This window comes from Lasioglossum baleicum, chromosome 7 (genome assembly GCF_051020765.1).
Source record: "Lasioglossum baleicum chromosome 7, iyLasBale1, whole genome shotgun sequence".
Lineage (NCBI taxonomy): Eukaryota > Metazoa > Arthropoda > Insecta > Hymenoptera > Halictidae > Lasioglossum > Lasioglossum baleicum.
Genome location: NC_134935.1, coordinates 6,812,741 through 6,830,053, shown reverse-complemented (window position 1 = coordinate 6,830,053; position 17,313 = coordinate 6,812,741). Strand labels below are relative to the sequence as shown.

Sequence of the window (17,313 nt, the reverse complement as noted above, 5' to 3'; positions counted from 1 at the left end):
CCTATGCTTTGAATCACCTACTTGCTGCGAGAGGATAATATTAGACTGCGGAATTTTCTGTACGAGAGGAACGATCTCTTTTAAATATTATACTTTTCAGTATTTAGCAATGTTCTATTGAGAACTACTCAATGTGCTATTGAGTAGTTTTAACAGAATTCATGATAACAAAAAACAAACAACATCATTAAGAATTTTATTCACCTAACGTTTTTGAATGGAGTAGTGTTTGTATCGCCGAGTCTCTATTAAAATGCGATTGTTATTAAGCAGTGCAAGTTGAGAAGTAAAATAAGATCATTCTATCCATTATTAGCTTACTTAAATATTTCATTGGGCAAATCTTCCTCCCTCTTACATTCGATGAAAATGCGATGGGAAAATGTAGATTTATGTGCAGCGATCCAATAATGGAATCGTAAGTTAAGAAGTTTACTTGGTACTCCTGCTAAGTATGCCAATTTTATTCGGCTCAGCGATATTGAATCGAATAATACGCGGAATGAAAACTTGAGAATCATTATAGCTGTGATTATTATGTCTTTCGCTTGCTCTATCTCTCTCTGGCTCTCTTTCTCTCTATCCTCGAATATATTGATCCCTCTTTTCACTTGTTTGGAAGAAGTGTCCTCGTAGCTCGTCCTCCCTCTTTCATTCCTCCCCGAGACTGAGGGTCTGTTATTCTGATTCGAACATTGATAGACTTCGTGAAAGCATCTGGAAATCGGTGCTAGCGAAACAATTTATTTATTCGTGTTTTCACAGATCAGACAGTTTGCACAACTGTTTCTGTTGGATATGGTCTTTAAGGCGTACTTTGGAATTTTCAAGTGGCACACTTTACGAAATGTTCACAATGCCATTAAGATTTGAAATTGTTCTTTGCTCAAGCTTGTTCCTTCCTCCAATGAAAGAAACTTTCGTTGTTCGTTCTCACTTAATTAAACAATTATACAAATAAATGTCTTTTTAATCTACTGTACAACGATTGGCCTCATTCATAGTCTGTTGATTTAAAGTGTAAAACAAAAATGAGTGAACTGTTATCCGAGGTCTTTTAGATCTCTTAGCGCACGAGAGATACACTTTGACTTTCGAGTGATCTCTCAATTATGAACCCTCGTGAAACTGAGATAACAAAAATTTCGCTGCAATTAACGCAAGTGCAAAGAATTACGCAGAAAATGCGAACGAATTAGCTCGATATCCCCAGTTAGAAGGTTCAGCAGTTTAATTTGTTTAAGTGATAGTAATGTTAGTACCGTTCGATAGAAATTGAGGCAAAGTAGGCGAGCTTCTCGTAGCTCAGCAGTAATAAAACTTGGCGAATTCGAAACGCAATCGAAAGAAGCGCATACAGACACAGGCCAAAGGACTGTGTCGCGTTCAACTGTTCCGAATGACCTAGTAACTGGGTTTCGTCTAGAAGTGCATACGGTTTATAAGACCCTATTGAGCTTTGACCCAGCCATGTACCTACAGAGAAAGAAATAAAGCTGGCTTATATACCTTCACGGAAGCATATTCCGCGTTACAGGATGAGATACTTCTCATCGACTGATTCTCCGCCGCTGTTTCATTAAAAATTCCTGCTTAATGGTAACCTTATTCGATGCACTCGAAAGTGTACATTTTCCGTTCGAATTACAGGGGTTTCGAGGATTTTCTCGAACAGTCGAGATGCAATAACGAGACGACGCGACGCCGCGCCGCATTTACATGGGAATTCCGGACAAAAATCGAAAAATATCAATTGTTACTTCAAATATCTCCAACGCTTATTTCAGTGTTCAACGGTGACGTTTAAATAATGTGCTGAAATTCAATAAACAGTACATTTTTGGCAAACGTTTCACATCTTCTCGGTTTGCAGCAGAAATTTTTTCAGAAGGACCGTTTTCTTTTAAATTACTCTAAAGAAATAACGTTATACATATTTAATATTAGATCAGAATCGAGCAACTACAAGCTCGATTTTTGTCCACAGCATTACAGATACGCAGATGATTTCCCACGCTGAAAACGTGTTCTAAGTGTAATCATTGCTTGGTTCGAAATCGTTGAACGATTCGATGAGGCGTCCTGTGCATCGAGGTCCGGACGGAAGCTGTCGGGCGCAGGCCGGCAACGAATTCACTTCATTAGCAGACTAATGAACCGATTAACCGACCGAATAATTAGAACGACTTTGTACTGGAAAACTTGGAGCGATTTAGACGGAGATTATCGGCTGCCGGTCGGCTGCGACAGCTATTTAACGCGTCGTCTTCCATTGGAAATGCATTTGCCATGCATCACTCCGCGCTGGAACCTGAAAATGCTTAGTTAATGATTCGTTTCCGAGCAACCGGGTAGCATATCCGCGTTTCCATCGACTTTTCTTCACCGGTTCTCACGGGCGAGCTAGTTGCTCGTTTTTCTCGTCCGAACCGATCGTCCGGTTTTCATGCTGGCGATCGTGAGAAATGCTTATCACGGCGAGGTAGGGAGATTAGCAATTAGAAGACCGACGCGAGAAATTGATTCCGTGTGTACCGTGATTCGATCGAGAACTTAGGTAACGCGTTACAGTCTGATGAAACAGCATTGTTCGCGTCAGCGAGAACACGCCTCTCGCGGTGATAGTCTAAACTGTTTGAAACGAATGTGAAAACACGGCAAGCTAGACGTTTTTCAGAGCAAGAAAGGGATGAGACGCGTGGTCCCTTCACTTTTAGCATTATTGGTCAGTCGGTTTCTTTAGTGCATGGTCCACGAGACCCATATTACTCGCAGTGATCCACAGGTGAAGTGTGTGCCCCGTCAGGGGATGCTACTGGTAGGGGCAAAAGCTATATAAGAGAAGGTGAATCTACTTTGGTTTTGTAGTAGAGCTAGGATCTTTCCGTCGCGATCGTACTTTTTCACAGTAGAGCGATATGGTACGTATGCTTTCTCGAGTATCACACGGAAATCCTATTTCACGCTTCGAGTGCCCGGTCAATATCCATAAAAATAGTCGGGAGACGAGCACACGGATGAATCAAATATCAGACGCTCAATATCACATCTCTTTCAGATTTTACGTCGCCTTAAAAGCTTCTCCCTCGAACGTTAAATATGCAAAAATGTCTCCGACTTCTCTCAGTGAAATTTAACGGCTAATTTGGCCACATTAGAGTCACCGTTATTTGTGCCAATAATTATGAAAGTGGTCCAGGTCAAAATTGAAAAAAGATGAGTTTATTAAATTAATGCAATTTTTACGATACTGTGAAAATAGAATTCATTGTGAAAGTGGAATTCATTTAGTTTTAGCATCCTTTCCCTTTAAATATCTCGAAACAAGAAATATAATATTATTCCTATTCCTATTAATTCGCTTACAGTCAATTTATTTTATTAATCTACTAAATAAAAGTCTGTTTTAGACGTTGGTTAAAGAAAAAATAATATGTTCCATATAAAATCAAGCAATATTTTATATTATGGTATCCGCCATAACATCTTTTCCGTTATCTGCGATAAAATCGTCGTAAAAGGTAGCAAGAAACGACAATCGATTATCCAAAGAGCGAGAGAGAAAGAACAAATTTGGTATCGTTTTGTAACAAGTTCCACTTAAGGTCCAGCTCGGTCTTCTCGAGCACCCTATATTTCCGGCACGTTGCATCGAAAATTCGCCGGGGATGAGGAAGAGAAACTTTTACTTTTTCATCGATGATGCGATACACTTGGTCAGCATGGGGGGAGGGAGAGGGGGCGATGCGTGGCGGAGTGTATAAAAGACTGGTCCATGCCGGATGTTTGACCCAGAACTTCACGAGCAGTGAAAGTGTATCCCGATGCAAGTTCATTTTTTCCCAGTTGTCGCAATGGTTAAGGAACATGCATACGATCGATCGAGCTTAACGAAATAATAATCGCGATTGCACGATATAATATATATATAGCGGCGTCGTTGATCTACATTCGTGACGATCTTTATTTTGTAGAGGCTGTATCTGATACTGGGCCTGCTGTACGTCTGCGTGAACGCGGAGAAGAAGATCAATTTGGAGGACATAGAGAAGGACAATTTAAGGGCGGAAGGGATATCGAAGTCGGGAGTCGCTCGGCCAGAAGGAACGAACTACTTGACGAAACCCGAGATTAGTCAGCAACAGTACCAACTATTGAGCCAATACAACAGGCCGCCTAATGCACCTGTTGCGTACATCACGCCTCCGGCAGGTCAAAATGTAAAGCGATACGATTTACAATATTCCCTCAGGGTACCTCAAACACTATCATCGAGCGTGCATCTTTCCACAGATCCAGGAGACCTATGTTCAACCTAGCAAATATGTTCCCAAGGAGCAGGTCTACCAACAACAAAACACCGTCTTGCCGGAACAACCTCCTCAATATTACACCGATTATCAACAACCTCCACCACCTCCCAGAGAAGTCGCGCCGAACTACTACGAATCGCAACAGCTCACCTACCAACCGGAAGTGCTAGTTGGTAATCAGATGCAGACCGTACAGCAGAAGGCAGCTTCAGCGAAGTACGCGAAAACTGGGAACAAAGGTAATGTATGATTTTAAGCGTTTATGAGAGAAATGAGTAGGTGTAATTTGAGACAGTAAAAATCTTCGACGAATTTAATCGCACTCCACTTTCTGCGTAATTGGTTATTCAAAAGTATTCAATGCGAGATAGTTACTTGCAGTGGATGTACAAAGTATTCGTACACCTTTTAAAAACTAATAACTTTTTTATAATTGTACCAAACGACCTGATTTTTTATAATCGATTAGAAACATTGGTTTACGAAATGATATGCAAAAAAGATTTTCCAAAAATTATAGTATGCAAGGTTACATGCAAAAATAAGAAAGGGATTTTTTTCAACTCTTTTATTTGGGACCTTAATGAAAATTGAAAATATATGTTTAGTAGATTTATTTTAGTTATACACATGCTGATAATTTCATCGAAATCGGTTGATATAGGGAAAAACGACACGAAAGATGTACGATTCTGTGGATTTTAAGCAGAAATTGATCGAAAGTTGTGTAAAACTACGCTTTTCAACATTTTTAATCGCTTGCAGATCGCGTGCATGTTAATCGATTTCGATGAAATGTTCAACATGTGTATGACTAACATAGATCTACAAAACATATATTTTAAATTTTCATTGAGGGCCCAAATAAAAAAGTTTTAAACAATCCCCTTTTTATTTGATACAAAATCTTTTTTGGTACAATTATGAAAAAGTTATTAGTTTCTAAAAGGTGTACGAATAGTTTGTACACTCACTGTATATCTAAATAAATATTTGCTAGGCGCGTCGACACCTTTGTTTATGCTTAAAACACTGAATTTAAAGTTTTGAGATTGTAAACAATCTACGAGTACATAATTAAAAGTTAAGAACTTATAATTAGACTGCGGAAATTTTCAAAAAATGGTGGAGTATTAAATTCAACGGAATCTAGTACTATTTTTATTTATTCTGGATCTACAAATGCTATTGCCAATAAAAATGTCTGTAAAAATTAAAAATTGCAGAAACATCCGCAGTCTAGTTATAATATTTTCGATAAAACAGACGCTACTGAAATAGTGTTATTTAGACAGTCTAAAAGAGAAAAATAGTAGATCTTTAGAAACTGAGAAAATCGATTAGGTCGGTCGAGCAGAAGCTCGGAATACGAAAAGTTGGTAACAGTACAAGATACAGAAGTATTTTCAGAGTAGGGAAACCTAGTTTCACGAGAATGGTTTCCTCTAGCCGACGGAACTGTGCTATATCTCTGTTATATGATTTCAGAAACAGTGTACGTCGACATTCCCATGATGCACTTGCTGACCTATTACCCAAACTTGGAAGTAAATCCTGGTAAAACCAGAGGTCTGCTGCTGCCCCAATTGACTACGGCTGGGTCGGAGCAGATATCTATTCCTCTTTATACCACGACACTAAGCCAGAAACCGATTGTTCCAGTGAAGCCAACTTATCAGATCCAGTATACTACGAAACACAATGCTGGCGCTCCGACCACTTTCACTACCAAGGTTAGCGTAAAAACTAATGATCTGTTTTACTACAATGCTTTAAACTCGAAATGTTATATCGCGCCTTCCTGAGCGTGTTCCGCGTTGCCCTAATTCACACAGAAAGAAGCCCGACAGCATACTCTTGTTAAATTTCAGATCTCTAACCCCTTCAGCCATATACGGTACAGTTCATTAAACAAGATTTACTCGCTCCACTTTTGAATATTCATACACGTGCTGTTACACGAATATTTTTCACTCTTCATTATGATGTAATCATATCAATTCATTTTAATAATGTTAATATTCTCTTCTGTACAAATCTAAAAGTTATTTTTCTGCTTCAGTTTCGCTAATAAATTTGTAAAATATTCATAGCTTTGTTCGTTCGTATCAAATATTTAAATAGCTTCGTTTCAACTAATGAACGAGCATTTATTAAACATTCAAGCTTTCGTTCGTTAGCATTAAATATTTGAAGTTCCGACTTTTGCCTCTGATTCTCGATGCATTCATACGTAACCTACTACTTCATTTTATATAATACGATATTAACGTAATTATTAGTTCAACCGTTCGTACAGTTCAATGAAAGCTAAATTACTCATCGATGCATCGGATGCATTCCAACGTTAAGTAACATTGCGTGTGAACTACTCGATAGAAAAACTTCAAATCATTTTTTCAGCCCCAAAAGAGCACCGTTTACACATCTCCCGTTACTCCGAAGAAGTACACCAGTGCCCCGTTGGTAAACGTGGCAGCGTACGAGCAACCGGACCAATCATACGCCCAGGGAAGGCAACTCTTGTACACGCAAGCATACCTTACTCCAACCCAGCCGCAATACGTCTCCCAATTGGTCTACGCACAACCAACAACCGTTTATATGCACGCTACACCTGTGTACAGCGATATGTTCACTCGCGCACCTACCTATGTGCAAGACAACACACTGCAAAGCAGCATTAAGTACAACACAGCACCTGAACAATCAGAACCCGACGCACCGCTATCGGACGAACTGCCCAATCAGGTTCTGGCCCAGCAAACTAGCCAGAGTGTCTCTCAGAATTACGTCAAGGTTGGTATATCGTCGAATCGAAGGTTACGTTGCATTAGCCACAGATGATAAACTATTTCCAAAGTTAGCAACTGTGGTTAGCCGGTTGCTTCACCCGAATTTATATTTCTGTCGAGCGACCTGCCGAAAAGGTATATTTAGCTTCATCGTTAGAGATCTTTATTGGGTTGTAAAGTAGTTTAGGTAGATTGAGATACTAATTGGGACTGATCGAGCCTTTCGATGCGTACAATTCATTGAAACCGAAAATATTGCATAAAATTGTTCAGGCATTGTGAATGTTCACTTTTTGGAGCACCTACATTTGTTCGGATGTAATTAGTGAGAATTTTATGAATACTATTATTTCTTGTAATTATTGTCTAATGTCGAGCCACATTGGAAATTCAGTTTTTTACCAATGGATAAAATCAAATAAAAATTTTCTGTCCGAATTTCAAACTGAAGTGATATTGAGTTTGTGATAGGTTGAAAATGATGTAACAGTATTTTAAACTTTTTCTAATGCTTTAAATGACACCTACTCTGTTTTGTCATACATTTAAATATTGCATGAGGCATTACATCAATTTCATCAGGGCCCGCTCTAGGGCGGAGGGGGGCAACCCGGACATTTGTCCGGGCCGCGAAAATTTAGGGGCGCCATTTTGGCTGTATAACTGTGAGAAAAATATTGACGTGTTAAATACCCAATTAATAGAAAATTTGCTTTTATTAAAATTTAAATAAAATGATTTGATTTTTATTGAAGATAAAAAATATGTACCTTTATTTAAAAAAATATATATATATTCTTAAGGGGCGGCAATTTGTCTTTTTGTCCGGGGCGACGTAACCGCTAGAGCGGGCGCTGATTCCATATCCATAAAATGACAAAAATCCTATGGAATTATTCTAGGTCGGAAGAAATGTTTAATTTTCAAGTTAAAATATTTCCGACTGCAGAGGTTTAAAGGTAAGGCCTTGCAGGTCAGCATCATACTTTAAAATGAAGTATAATAAACCTGTACATCGTAATAGTATTTCTTGGTGAAAACGCTTCGCGACATTAGCATTCGAAAATTGGACATTTCACATGCAACGACCTGATACGAAGTAAAATAGGAAACTGGTTAGATTGCGAATGTTTAGCGCAACAACGATACGCTACTTGTGATTGTAATGTCCAACTGCAAGCCCGTACGATTATTTACCAGGATCCGGAGGAGCCGAGCGAGAACTTGGTGCCACCCCAATTATCCGCGCAGGAATTCAAATCCGGCGTGACGTCGTTGCTGCCTGTTCCCTCGCAGGAGGACGAGTCCGTTCCGGTCCAAAATCACGTAGGTCCCTCTCAAGAACCAAGATCTCTGCTTGATTCGTACGTTCCGAGCAAATTAATTGCGGCCCAGGATTCAGCGAGGTGAGCGATTACCACGTAAAAGTGGAACGGCCGAAGCTGCTTCTTTCACCTACCTAACGCAGACCATTTGTTACAGATACGAGGAGAGGCCGATCAAATTGGAGAGCGGCTTCCTTCCGTCGAAAGAGAATTTCCTGTACAAAAATCTGAAGACCGAGTCAAGTTAATTCTTCGTCGCACGACGAACTTAACGATAGCAAACGTTCAGCAGAAATGGTCAGTAGAGGGTGTCGCGTTTTTCACGAATCTCGGCATCGAAAATGGCTGCTGGTGACACGGAGGACAGCTGACTGACGAGGAGGAGGAGGAGGACGCGCGCGCGATCGTATCTAGTCTTTCATCGAGGACCGTCGAACGACAAGCGTGAACGACATGTGTCTCGCCTAACTTTGTTGTTCTCTCCAGTTCTTCTTTTCTTTATTTTTTATATATATATATGTGTAGTAGCCGCAACGATTCTTTTTATTAAATAAAATGAAACAATACGAAAAGCCCAGTGGTTCTTCCTTGACTCGAATCGCGTTACGCCGAGTAATTGGTTCGATCGCGGTTGAGATTCCTTGAGCAATTAGTGGAGGAGAAATCTGATCCTTGGCCTGAATAGAAGCGTGAATTTCTTTTCATCTATAACCGTGTAACTGAAACAACGTTTCCAGCTAATCTCGAAATTCGCCGCTCCCCTCGCTAGAGAAGACAGCGTTGCCTCGAAAAATCTTTCCTCTTTCCTCCAATCTCTCTTATCCACGACGAGCGCTATTGAAAACTCGCCAGCGAAATTAGGCGACCGAAAATTCGTTTCTCCGAGGCTCCGCGCTGCGGTGGCTTTTATGCAAATTGACCGAAGATCGATCAGGTTCGAAATCAGCGATTCCGGGCTACGCCGATCGTCTAATATATTTGTCAATTCCTATGACCACGGCGCTAATGTATCCCCGATAGAGCCATCGTCGATCCGTGTCACGTACGCTACAGAAAACCCGTTGACATTCGTGTGCGTGTGTGCGCTCGCGCACGGATACATTGCCGCTGGCGTTTGTCAGCGTGCCGAAATGAGAAAGTGGATGCTGTAGGCAGGAGCCAATGGTGTAGGCTTTTCGAATAATACGGCAGAATCCACCCGATAAAAGGTTAAAATTACACGCTTTTACCCGTAGCAGCGGTTAACGAGGTCTAGTTCAGTCGGCATTATCATTACAGCGTTTGCCAGTCGGAGCGGAACCTTTCAATCAAAATACTATTACACCTGGGAATTTCGCGCGAGTAAATACAAGACAACGCGGAGCGATCGAACTCCTCGATGTAAATCGAGGAAAGTATACAGCGAGCATTTGCTTCTAATTTTTCGAAATCGAGTCGATCTGCGCGATGATTAAAGATCTTGGGAGGAGAAGGTGCTTTCGCGACGGTGAGTGGGGATCGATCAATAGCCGCGTAGTTAATTTCGTAGTGCAACAAGAAACCAGATGACGGATGCTGTGTCCGTTTGATGACGAAATAGTCCTAGGACCGGCACGCAATCGTTTAACATTTCTCACTACGCTACTGGCGGCGGCTGTCGTCCCATACGTATCGAATGAGAAATGCCGTCGTGTTACGGCGGTGAAACTATAATCGCGTTGTCCCTCTCGCTGTTCAAGCGAAGGCATATAAGGTGGGATGTTGCGGGCTTAGCTTCATCAGTCCCAAATACACACGACGAGACTGCCAAGCGTGCAGGTTTAAGGTCGAGCGTCGTCATGAGGCCTCTCGCGATCCACGTAAGTACCAGAATCTCCGTGTCCCTTCTCTCCCTTGATCCCTGGGAATTCGGTGGTACCGGCAGTGCATCGATGTTCGCGCCAGAAACGTAAAACTCGTTGACAGAATAACAGTCTCTCTAGCTCTGACCGTGTACGACCGTAATCGTTTTTAATTGATCCGGGGTGCTTCGCGAACGCCGTTCCCCATTAAACTCTCGTTATCGGATAATATCGTAGGCAGTGCTGTTCGACGATACGAATTATGTACATACCAAAATTTCACCGAATCGCTAACTATATTTTAATGGAATAACGGAATGCTAATTATCGAAAAAAAACAACCGTACACAGAACGTTGCAGTTCGGGTACTTTCGTTGCTCATTGTATATTCAGTAAGGCCATCCTGCTTCTCTTAATGAGCTCCAACTAGACCGCAGACGATTATGCAAATTTGTCATTTTATGCAGCGAATTGCCGAAACAGAAACGAAACGAATATCGTTTCCTGTGTTATCAGTAGACTGCGGATGTTCATGCGATTTTCAATTTTCGTAGACACATTTAATGAAAATGACTCGGTCGAATTTCATACTCCAGCATTTTCTGAACATTTTTATAAATGCATAAAAATGATTTGCGGTCTCGTTTCGTAGAAATTCCTCGGACGAACGTTAGTCGTTCCTCGAGCCATCGAATTAATATATGGATTAAAACTGAATCTCCTCTTCGTCTTTGACTGGTCGAGCTAATTCTTTCCATCGTTTTACAATTTATAGCCGTGGAACGTTTCGTGTTAACATCTAGTACCGGTTTTATAGACTGTAATTCTGCTTGCATGATTGCCGGTCGGATTTCACGAATAACATTATGAGTCGCGTTGATAATTTCCCGCGTGTTCCCGGCTCGAAATCATGCATTCCCGGAAGATTCTCCGAGACAGATACGGATTACCGTGTTACGTGTTACGACTCCGATTTCCGCGTTATCTCGTCCGGGCGATTGCTAGAGTAACACGTATTGAAAGGATCATTTCAGATATCCTAGAGATTATTATATATTTATCGACCAAAGATTTATTTTTGTTCTTTATTCGAGCTTCATTTTTGTTATTTAAATAATGTTGTGTTTGTGCTCACGAAAATGAATAAATCAACAAATAAAGATACATCAAGATACGATAAAATCATCAGATAAAATCAACAAATAAATCAACAAATAATGAAATAAATCAACAATGATTTGAATTCCTCAATTATATTAAGTTAAATAATAATTGGAGAAAGTCAGCTAATATTATCCTCTTTTATTGCATTGTCTTTTTCAATCCAATAAAACTGAGAGGGACAAAATATACTTTTTAAAAAATCGATAGAAATTACATGTAAATGTAGAAGCAGACTAATGCTACCACGTATGCATTTATAGTCGGACGTCATTAGCACATGTCTTTACGATCCCGCTGACCCGTTTCCCTCCGTCGCGCGAAATTAACGGAAACTACAGTTCTAACGACATTAATTTCGGTAAACGGACCACCGGCCGTGTTGAGTAACTCCTCCGATTATCCTCGCCGCAGACAACGCCGAATTCCGTTCGGCCGGCGACACAATCCGAAACGGTGATTATGGAGAAAGTGTTTCTTATTTTCTTTCATCCACGGCCGCGCAGCAGCCGCGGCAGATGCTCTTGAGCACGTCAGTGAAAGTCCTCCGCAGGTATTCGGGGAACACCGTCGTAAAATCTGTTTCCGTCGATTGCCTATTAGATAACTGATTTTCTACTCGATTGAGACGGTCGGTTCGCTCAACTCTTTTAATCCCCTCTCGCTCCCCTACGGATTAGACAACGAATTTCAGGACCTCTCTGAAAGTAATTGGGTCGTTTCTTCGCGGTCCCGTTCACCGAAAGATGAATTTCGACGTTAATGCTTCCATTTCATACCGAGATTTATTAGCGCTCGTTCTGGAACAAAATCGAAATTGGCAGTTATTCGAAGGGGCCGGAGGAAACAGGTTTTGTGCCGCGTTTGCGTTAAAGATCAACGGCGACGGTAGGATCCGGGAGGCGCGGATATCCCTCGAGGCACGCGGCTCGGAAGAAAGCGGTGAAAATCGCAAGTTCGCGTGGAACTGGTTCTGCAGCCTCGACCAGTTCACTCCGACCGTAACCTTGTAGAAATTTCAACTCTTTTCTCGGCAAGGTCGAGCCCCCCCCGTAATGATCCGCGGCGAGGAAACCGAAGATTTCCCTTGGAGCGGTAATTATTGGGTCCGTTTCGATCGATGCCAAAGTAGACGCTCGCGAACTCGGGAGAGGCACGCGCGTACTATTCGGTAGGAGGGAAGTGAAAGTGAGATATTATCGTCGCTGGAGCATCCAGCTGCAAGATCGATAACCGGCTTATTGTTATTACGTTCAACGCCCCGACAAATCGAGCTCGTTTTCTTACGCGTGTCGGTTGCTTTCAGATCGGCGTGATTCTTCTTGCGATCGGTCTCAGCCAAGCGATAACTTCCGGAAGGGACTTGTCCAAAGCGAGCGGTTCACGGGCGGACAGCTTCATCACCGAGGCTCCCCACATCGAGATCGAACCTGAGGAACAACCGCAGAAAGATGTGAAACAGGAAGACTCTAAGGAGGACGATCAACTGCCTATCCTGCCTCCAATCATTCTACTAGACTTCGGCAACGACACGGACGACGAGAACGCCACATCCGAGGAGAAGTCGAAGCGGACGGTGAACAATGGTCTCGGCTACGGTTTGGACTCGAACAACCTACAGCCGAGGAAATACAATTATTATTTCCCAGCTGGGAAAACAGGCACCACCGTGAGCATCGAGGAATCGATCAGCCCGTTCCTGCCGAAGACTATCATCGAGAAGGTGCAGCCTGCCGCCAGTCAGAAAGGCTACTATTTCGGAACACGACAGAACAGCTTCCCTTCTCAATCCGCTGTTCCGCAAGCTCAGAGTCAAACCGCGTCGCATCTACAATTTTTCAACGCACAGCAGACGAAGGGACAGTCGACGTTCGGGCTGCGAACAAAGCCGCAGACTTCAGCGGCGAGCTTCGGCTACCAGAAAGTGCTGTCGACGCCGAAACCGTTGGCCGGCTCGTACGGTGTTCAGAATTCAGGACACAGGGGTAACGATGTGCAGACAACCACGCAATCGCCTTTGGCTTTCAGCTCCACAGAGACCGTTAGATATGTAACTCCGAGTCCGGCGAACTTGGCGAATCCGCTGAGCGGCACGTTCCACTATGCCAGACAGGGTCCTTTCTCGGTGAACGCGCCGAGCTACGCCGGTCAAAGGCAGCGTACGCAATCCAATATCAATTCCCACGGCTTTGGTACGGTGTCGCAGAGCGTCGAGAGCTCGACGGTCGCACCGGTCAACTATAATTCTCATTACCAAAGCTCCGGGCAGCAGACGAAGCTGTCCAACGGTCCCAGGTACACGACGGAGAACGGCGTTCGCTACGAGAACAAAATCTTCTGGAAATACCCCGATGGCCGTGTGTCAGACGTTCCCCCGGCAACTTACGTGGAAACTTACTCGCAATACCCGGACAGTAACACCGGGCAATACCAACCGCCAACCAAATCCCACGGTTCTCATTCGATTTATGAGGCCAGCACCACGGAGAACAGCGTATACTCCCAGGGGCCGGTGCAGTTTCCCGCAGTTTCCGAGCAGAACGGACAGGAGTCAAACCTATTCGTTCCCCCGGAATCGTTGACGGCCAACTCGCCGCAGCAGCAACAAGTGTTCCGTCTCGGTTATCAGAATTTAGTGGCTCAGAATGCGAACCAACCACGGAAACCCGGGCTGCAGTCAAGCGCCGATGGTCACAAGCTCGCCTATGAATCGCTGTACCAGCCGGTCACTTCCAGGTACATGATTAACAGCCCCGACGCGGAATACACCGACGGTTACACGACCCAGTCTACGCTGAACGCTACCACGCCGATCTCCAACTTCTTCGCCTCGTCTGCTGACTCGTCCTCTCAGTTCGGGTCCAGGTACACCCCGAAGACTCAGAGCTACTTGAACTCGAAGCACAGTCCACCCAACAACGATCTCAACAACTACTCTAATCTGCAATACTCCGATCTGTTGAACTACAATCCGTCCATCTCCGAGTACATCAGGAATCCCTCGTCGATTTTGAACGTCAGGCCAACCTTCGTACAAGCGGGCAACTCGCTGATCCCTGTGATCATTCTCCGAGTAGACGGCGTCTCGCCTATCCAGTCCAAGTCCTCGCAGAACATCAATCTGAAGGCTCTGCTGCAACAGTATCTCATACAATACGCTAATAGCATTCAGGATTTGGCCCGTCCTTCCACCTACGACCTTGGAACCGACCCTGCTGGGCATAGCCAAGTCGCAAGCAAAAGCCCGATCCTGGATTTGATTCGGCTGACACAGGACGATGCCCGAAATGCTCCACCCCCGTACGACCCCATGGATTATATCGGAAGAACCAGCTACGAGGCTAGCAATCTCGAGTTTGCGAAATCGCTGACTGACAGCCAGTATGGCGAACGCACGCCGATCCGGCAGAAGACGAAGAACGTGCAGATCGTCGATGATCCCAGATTCACCAGCTACAAAGCGAAGAGTTAAAGTGTTTTATTGTTGTTCGGTAGCTACGATAGATTAAGGACTTTGCGATCGGAAAATTAACACGGCAATTCTTGAACCGGCACATCGATTTTCGTTTCGCGAGACTCCGCGTGCCATTGATACTCGATTCGCGATCGATCGTTTGTTAGTTGTTTTCTTAGTATTTAATACGGGTTTGTGCAATAAATTTCTAGTAAGATATGTTGTAGTCGAGGCTAGCGCGATGCGACGCTTCCGGTCTGTACACTATTATGGACCAAATTGTTCACTTCAAGAAGGTACCTTATAAGATTAATACTTGTTAAGGAGACAATGGAGATGTTGTACGCATTCCTATCTACTCGAATAAATATCGTATCTAATTACACATTTTGCCTTCTGATCCTCCTGCTGTTAACACTGTGCGATCACCTCCTTTCTTCGCTTCGTAGACATTCCCAGGTATTATGAGGAAGATATCGATCTCGCGAACGTTCGAAAGATCGTATTATCAAGTAATTAACTCAGCGCGGAAAGAAATTTCGAAAAAAAGGGGAAAATTAACCGTTCATTTTCTAATGGAAACCTTTCTTTCGTTTTACGAAACGGCCGAGCTGTATAATGCAAATATAGAAACGCTTGGCTACGATGCGCACAACACTTGGTACATTCACCATGGGTGTCGGTTCTATTGAAAGTTTTGCAATAGGGTGGGAACCATCAATTCCATCACTGTGCTTACATTAAACTTTCTTAAGTCTTGTATCGTGGATGCAACACTTTCCTTCTGCAACAATTAGTAGCTTTCTTCGGGTCCGAATTGCAACTGGATTTGTGTTCCTTGAACTAGATCTTTGAACAATTACTTATCGAAACGATTATTAGATTGCTTTAATGTCCGCGTTGGATATTATGATTTAATTTTCGACCTGCCACTGTTTTGTGTTCTTTAACGATTTTGTATCGAAACAATTATTGGGATCCTTTAATGGTCACATTGGATACTATAATTTATTTTGGGACTTCTCACTGTTTTGTACTTTTTTAACAATACGTTTGAACAATTTTTTATTGAAACAATTATGAGAGTCCTTTAATGTCCACATTAGATATTGTAATTTATTTTGGGACGTATTACTGTTTTGCATTTCTTTTTACAATAATATTGAATAATTTTTTATTGAAATAATTATTAGATTCCTTCAATGTCCACATTGGATATTATAATTTATTTTGGGACTTCTCACTGTTTTGTACTTTTTTAACAATACGTTTGAACAATTTTTTATTGAAACAATTATGAGAGTCCTTTAATGTCCACATTAGATATTGTAATTTATTATTGAAACAATTATGAGGGTCCTTTAATGTCCACATTGGATATTGTAATTTATTTTGGGACGTCTCACTGTTTTGCATTTCTTTTTGCAATAATTTTGAATAATTTTTTATTGAAATAATTATGAGAGTCCTTTAATGTCCACATTTGATATTGTAATTTATTTTGGGACGTGAAATGAATGTGCAGGATCGCTAAAAAAATATTTTTGTAATCCACAGATAGAAAGTTCTATATCTGAAGAATGCTTCAAGGGAGAGACAGTGAGAATGACATTTATTATGCAACGATCCCGCCGCGAGAACCGAAGTCCAAAGGGAGCGGACTCAGAAAGAAGAGCAAGTGAACGCGACACGGTCGCTAGCCTGGGTGCAATTAGCGTTAATTGTCTGGTTAGGTGGAGATGGTCAAACAACGGGCGATAGTCGTAGGGCGCAGTTAATTTCATGTTTTCACAACGAGAGGCAACGATGATATCTCCGCATATCTGCGAAGCACGGCAATTAGACACAAGGCATTAAACTGTGGCGATTGCCAGTTCTCTTACACAGCGAAGGATCCACGAGCATGGTAACGTCGTAGCCTACCGACGCCGTAGCGGCCGTCGTTTCTATCTTGTGAGGCTGGTTGCATCGGGAGGAGCGAGCGCGGTGTGCATAATGCGTGCGTTTTAGAGCGCATAAAATGCCTAACGGGAAACTACTGACCGCACAGGTGAATCCTCTATACTCTAAACCGCGCCTGACCACAATTCCCTTTATCCCTGATCACTTCAACGTTAAACCAAAATGATCTCAAAAATGATTCTACCACCTTACGTTCCTTCGGAGACAGCTAACTCTCCGGTAGCTAAGAAGCAGAAGAGACAAGCGACATGTGATTAAAGATGATTATACTTAATTGTACTCCGCATTCACAGATCCTTCCGTTTGATATCAGTGAAGGAATTCGTTTGACATTTCCAGCGAATCCGTGGACGTTTCCATCTAATGACGGACGGGTGCATCTTGCGCCTAACGCGGACAACAATTCCCCAGCGGCGGTCGCGTGTCGCGAATGAAAGTATCCTCCCGTTGGTGGACTGTAGGATAATATTTAGAACGATATT

At 42.6% G+C, this 17,313-nt stretch overlaps 2 protein-coding genes across 3 annotated transcripts; both read left to right on the top strand.

The window, feature by feature from the left end:
* Nucleotides 1–2,762: 2,762 nt before the first annotated feature.
* On the top strand, nucleotides 2,763–9,005 carry LOC143210542 (uncharacterized). Of its 2 annotated transcripts, none has more exons than XM_076427467.1 (7): nucleotides 2,763–2,921; nucleotides 3,975–4,220; nucleotides 4,294–4,552; nucleotides 5,802–6,046; nucleotides 6,717–7,112; nucleotides 8,309–8,514; nucleotides 8,591–9,005. In XM_076427467.1, the coding sequence occupies exons 1-7, from the start codon at nucleotides 2,919–2,921 to the stop codon at nucleotides 8,679–8,681; spliced, it is 1,446 nt and encodes a 481-aa protein (XP_076283582.1). In that variant the 5' UTR covers nucleotides 2,763–2,918; the 3' UTR covers nucleotides 8,682–9,005. The 2 variants fall into 2 exon arrangements, with proteins under 2 accessions (XP_076283582.1, XP_076283581.1); XM_076427466.1 differs by lacking the exon at nucleotides 2,763–2,921 and adding an exon at nucleotides 3,705–3,857.
* A 1,074-nt stretch (nucleotides 9,006–10,079) lies between these two features.
* On the top strand, nucleotides 10,080–15,257 carry LOC143210540 (uncharacterized). Its single transcript, XM_076427464.1, has 2 exons — nucleotides 10,080–10,271; nucleotides 12,722–15,257. The coding sequence occupies exons 1-2, from the start codon at nucleotides 10,095–10,097 to the stop codon at nucleotides 14,885–14,887; spliced, it is 2,343 nt and encodes a 780-aa protein (XP_076283579.1). The 5' UTR covers nucleotides 10,080–10,094; the 3' UTR covers nucleotides 14,888–15,257.
* The last annotated feature ends 2,056 nt before the right edge of the window (nucleotides 15,258–17,313 follow it).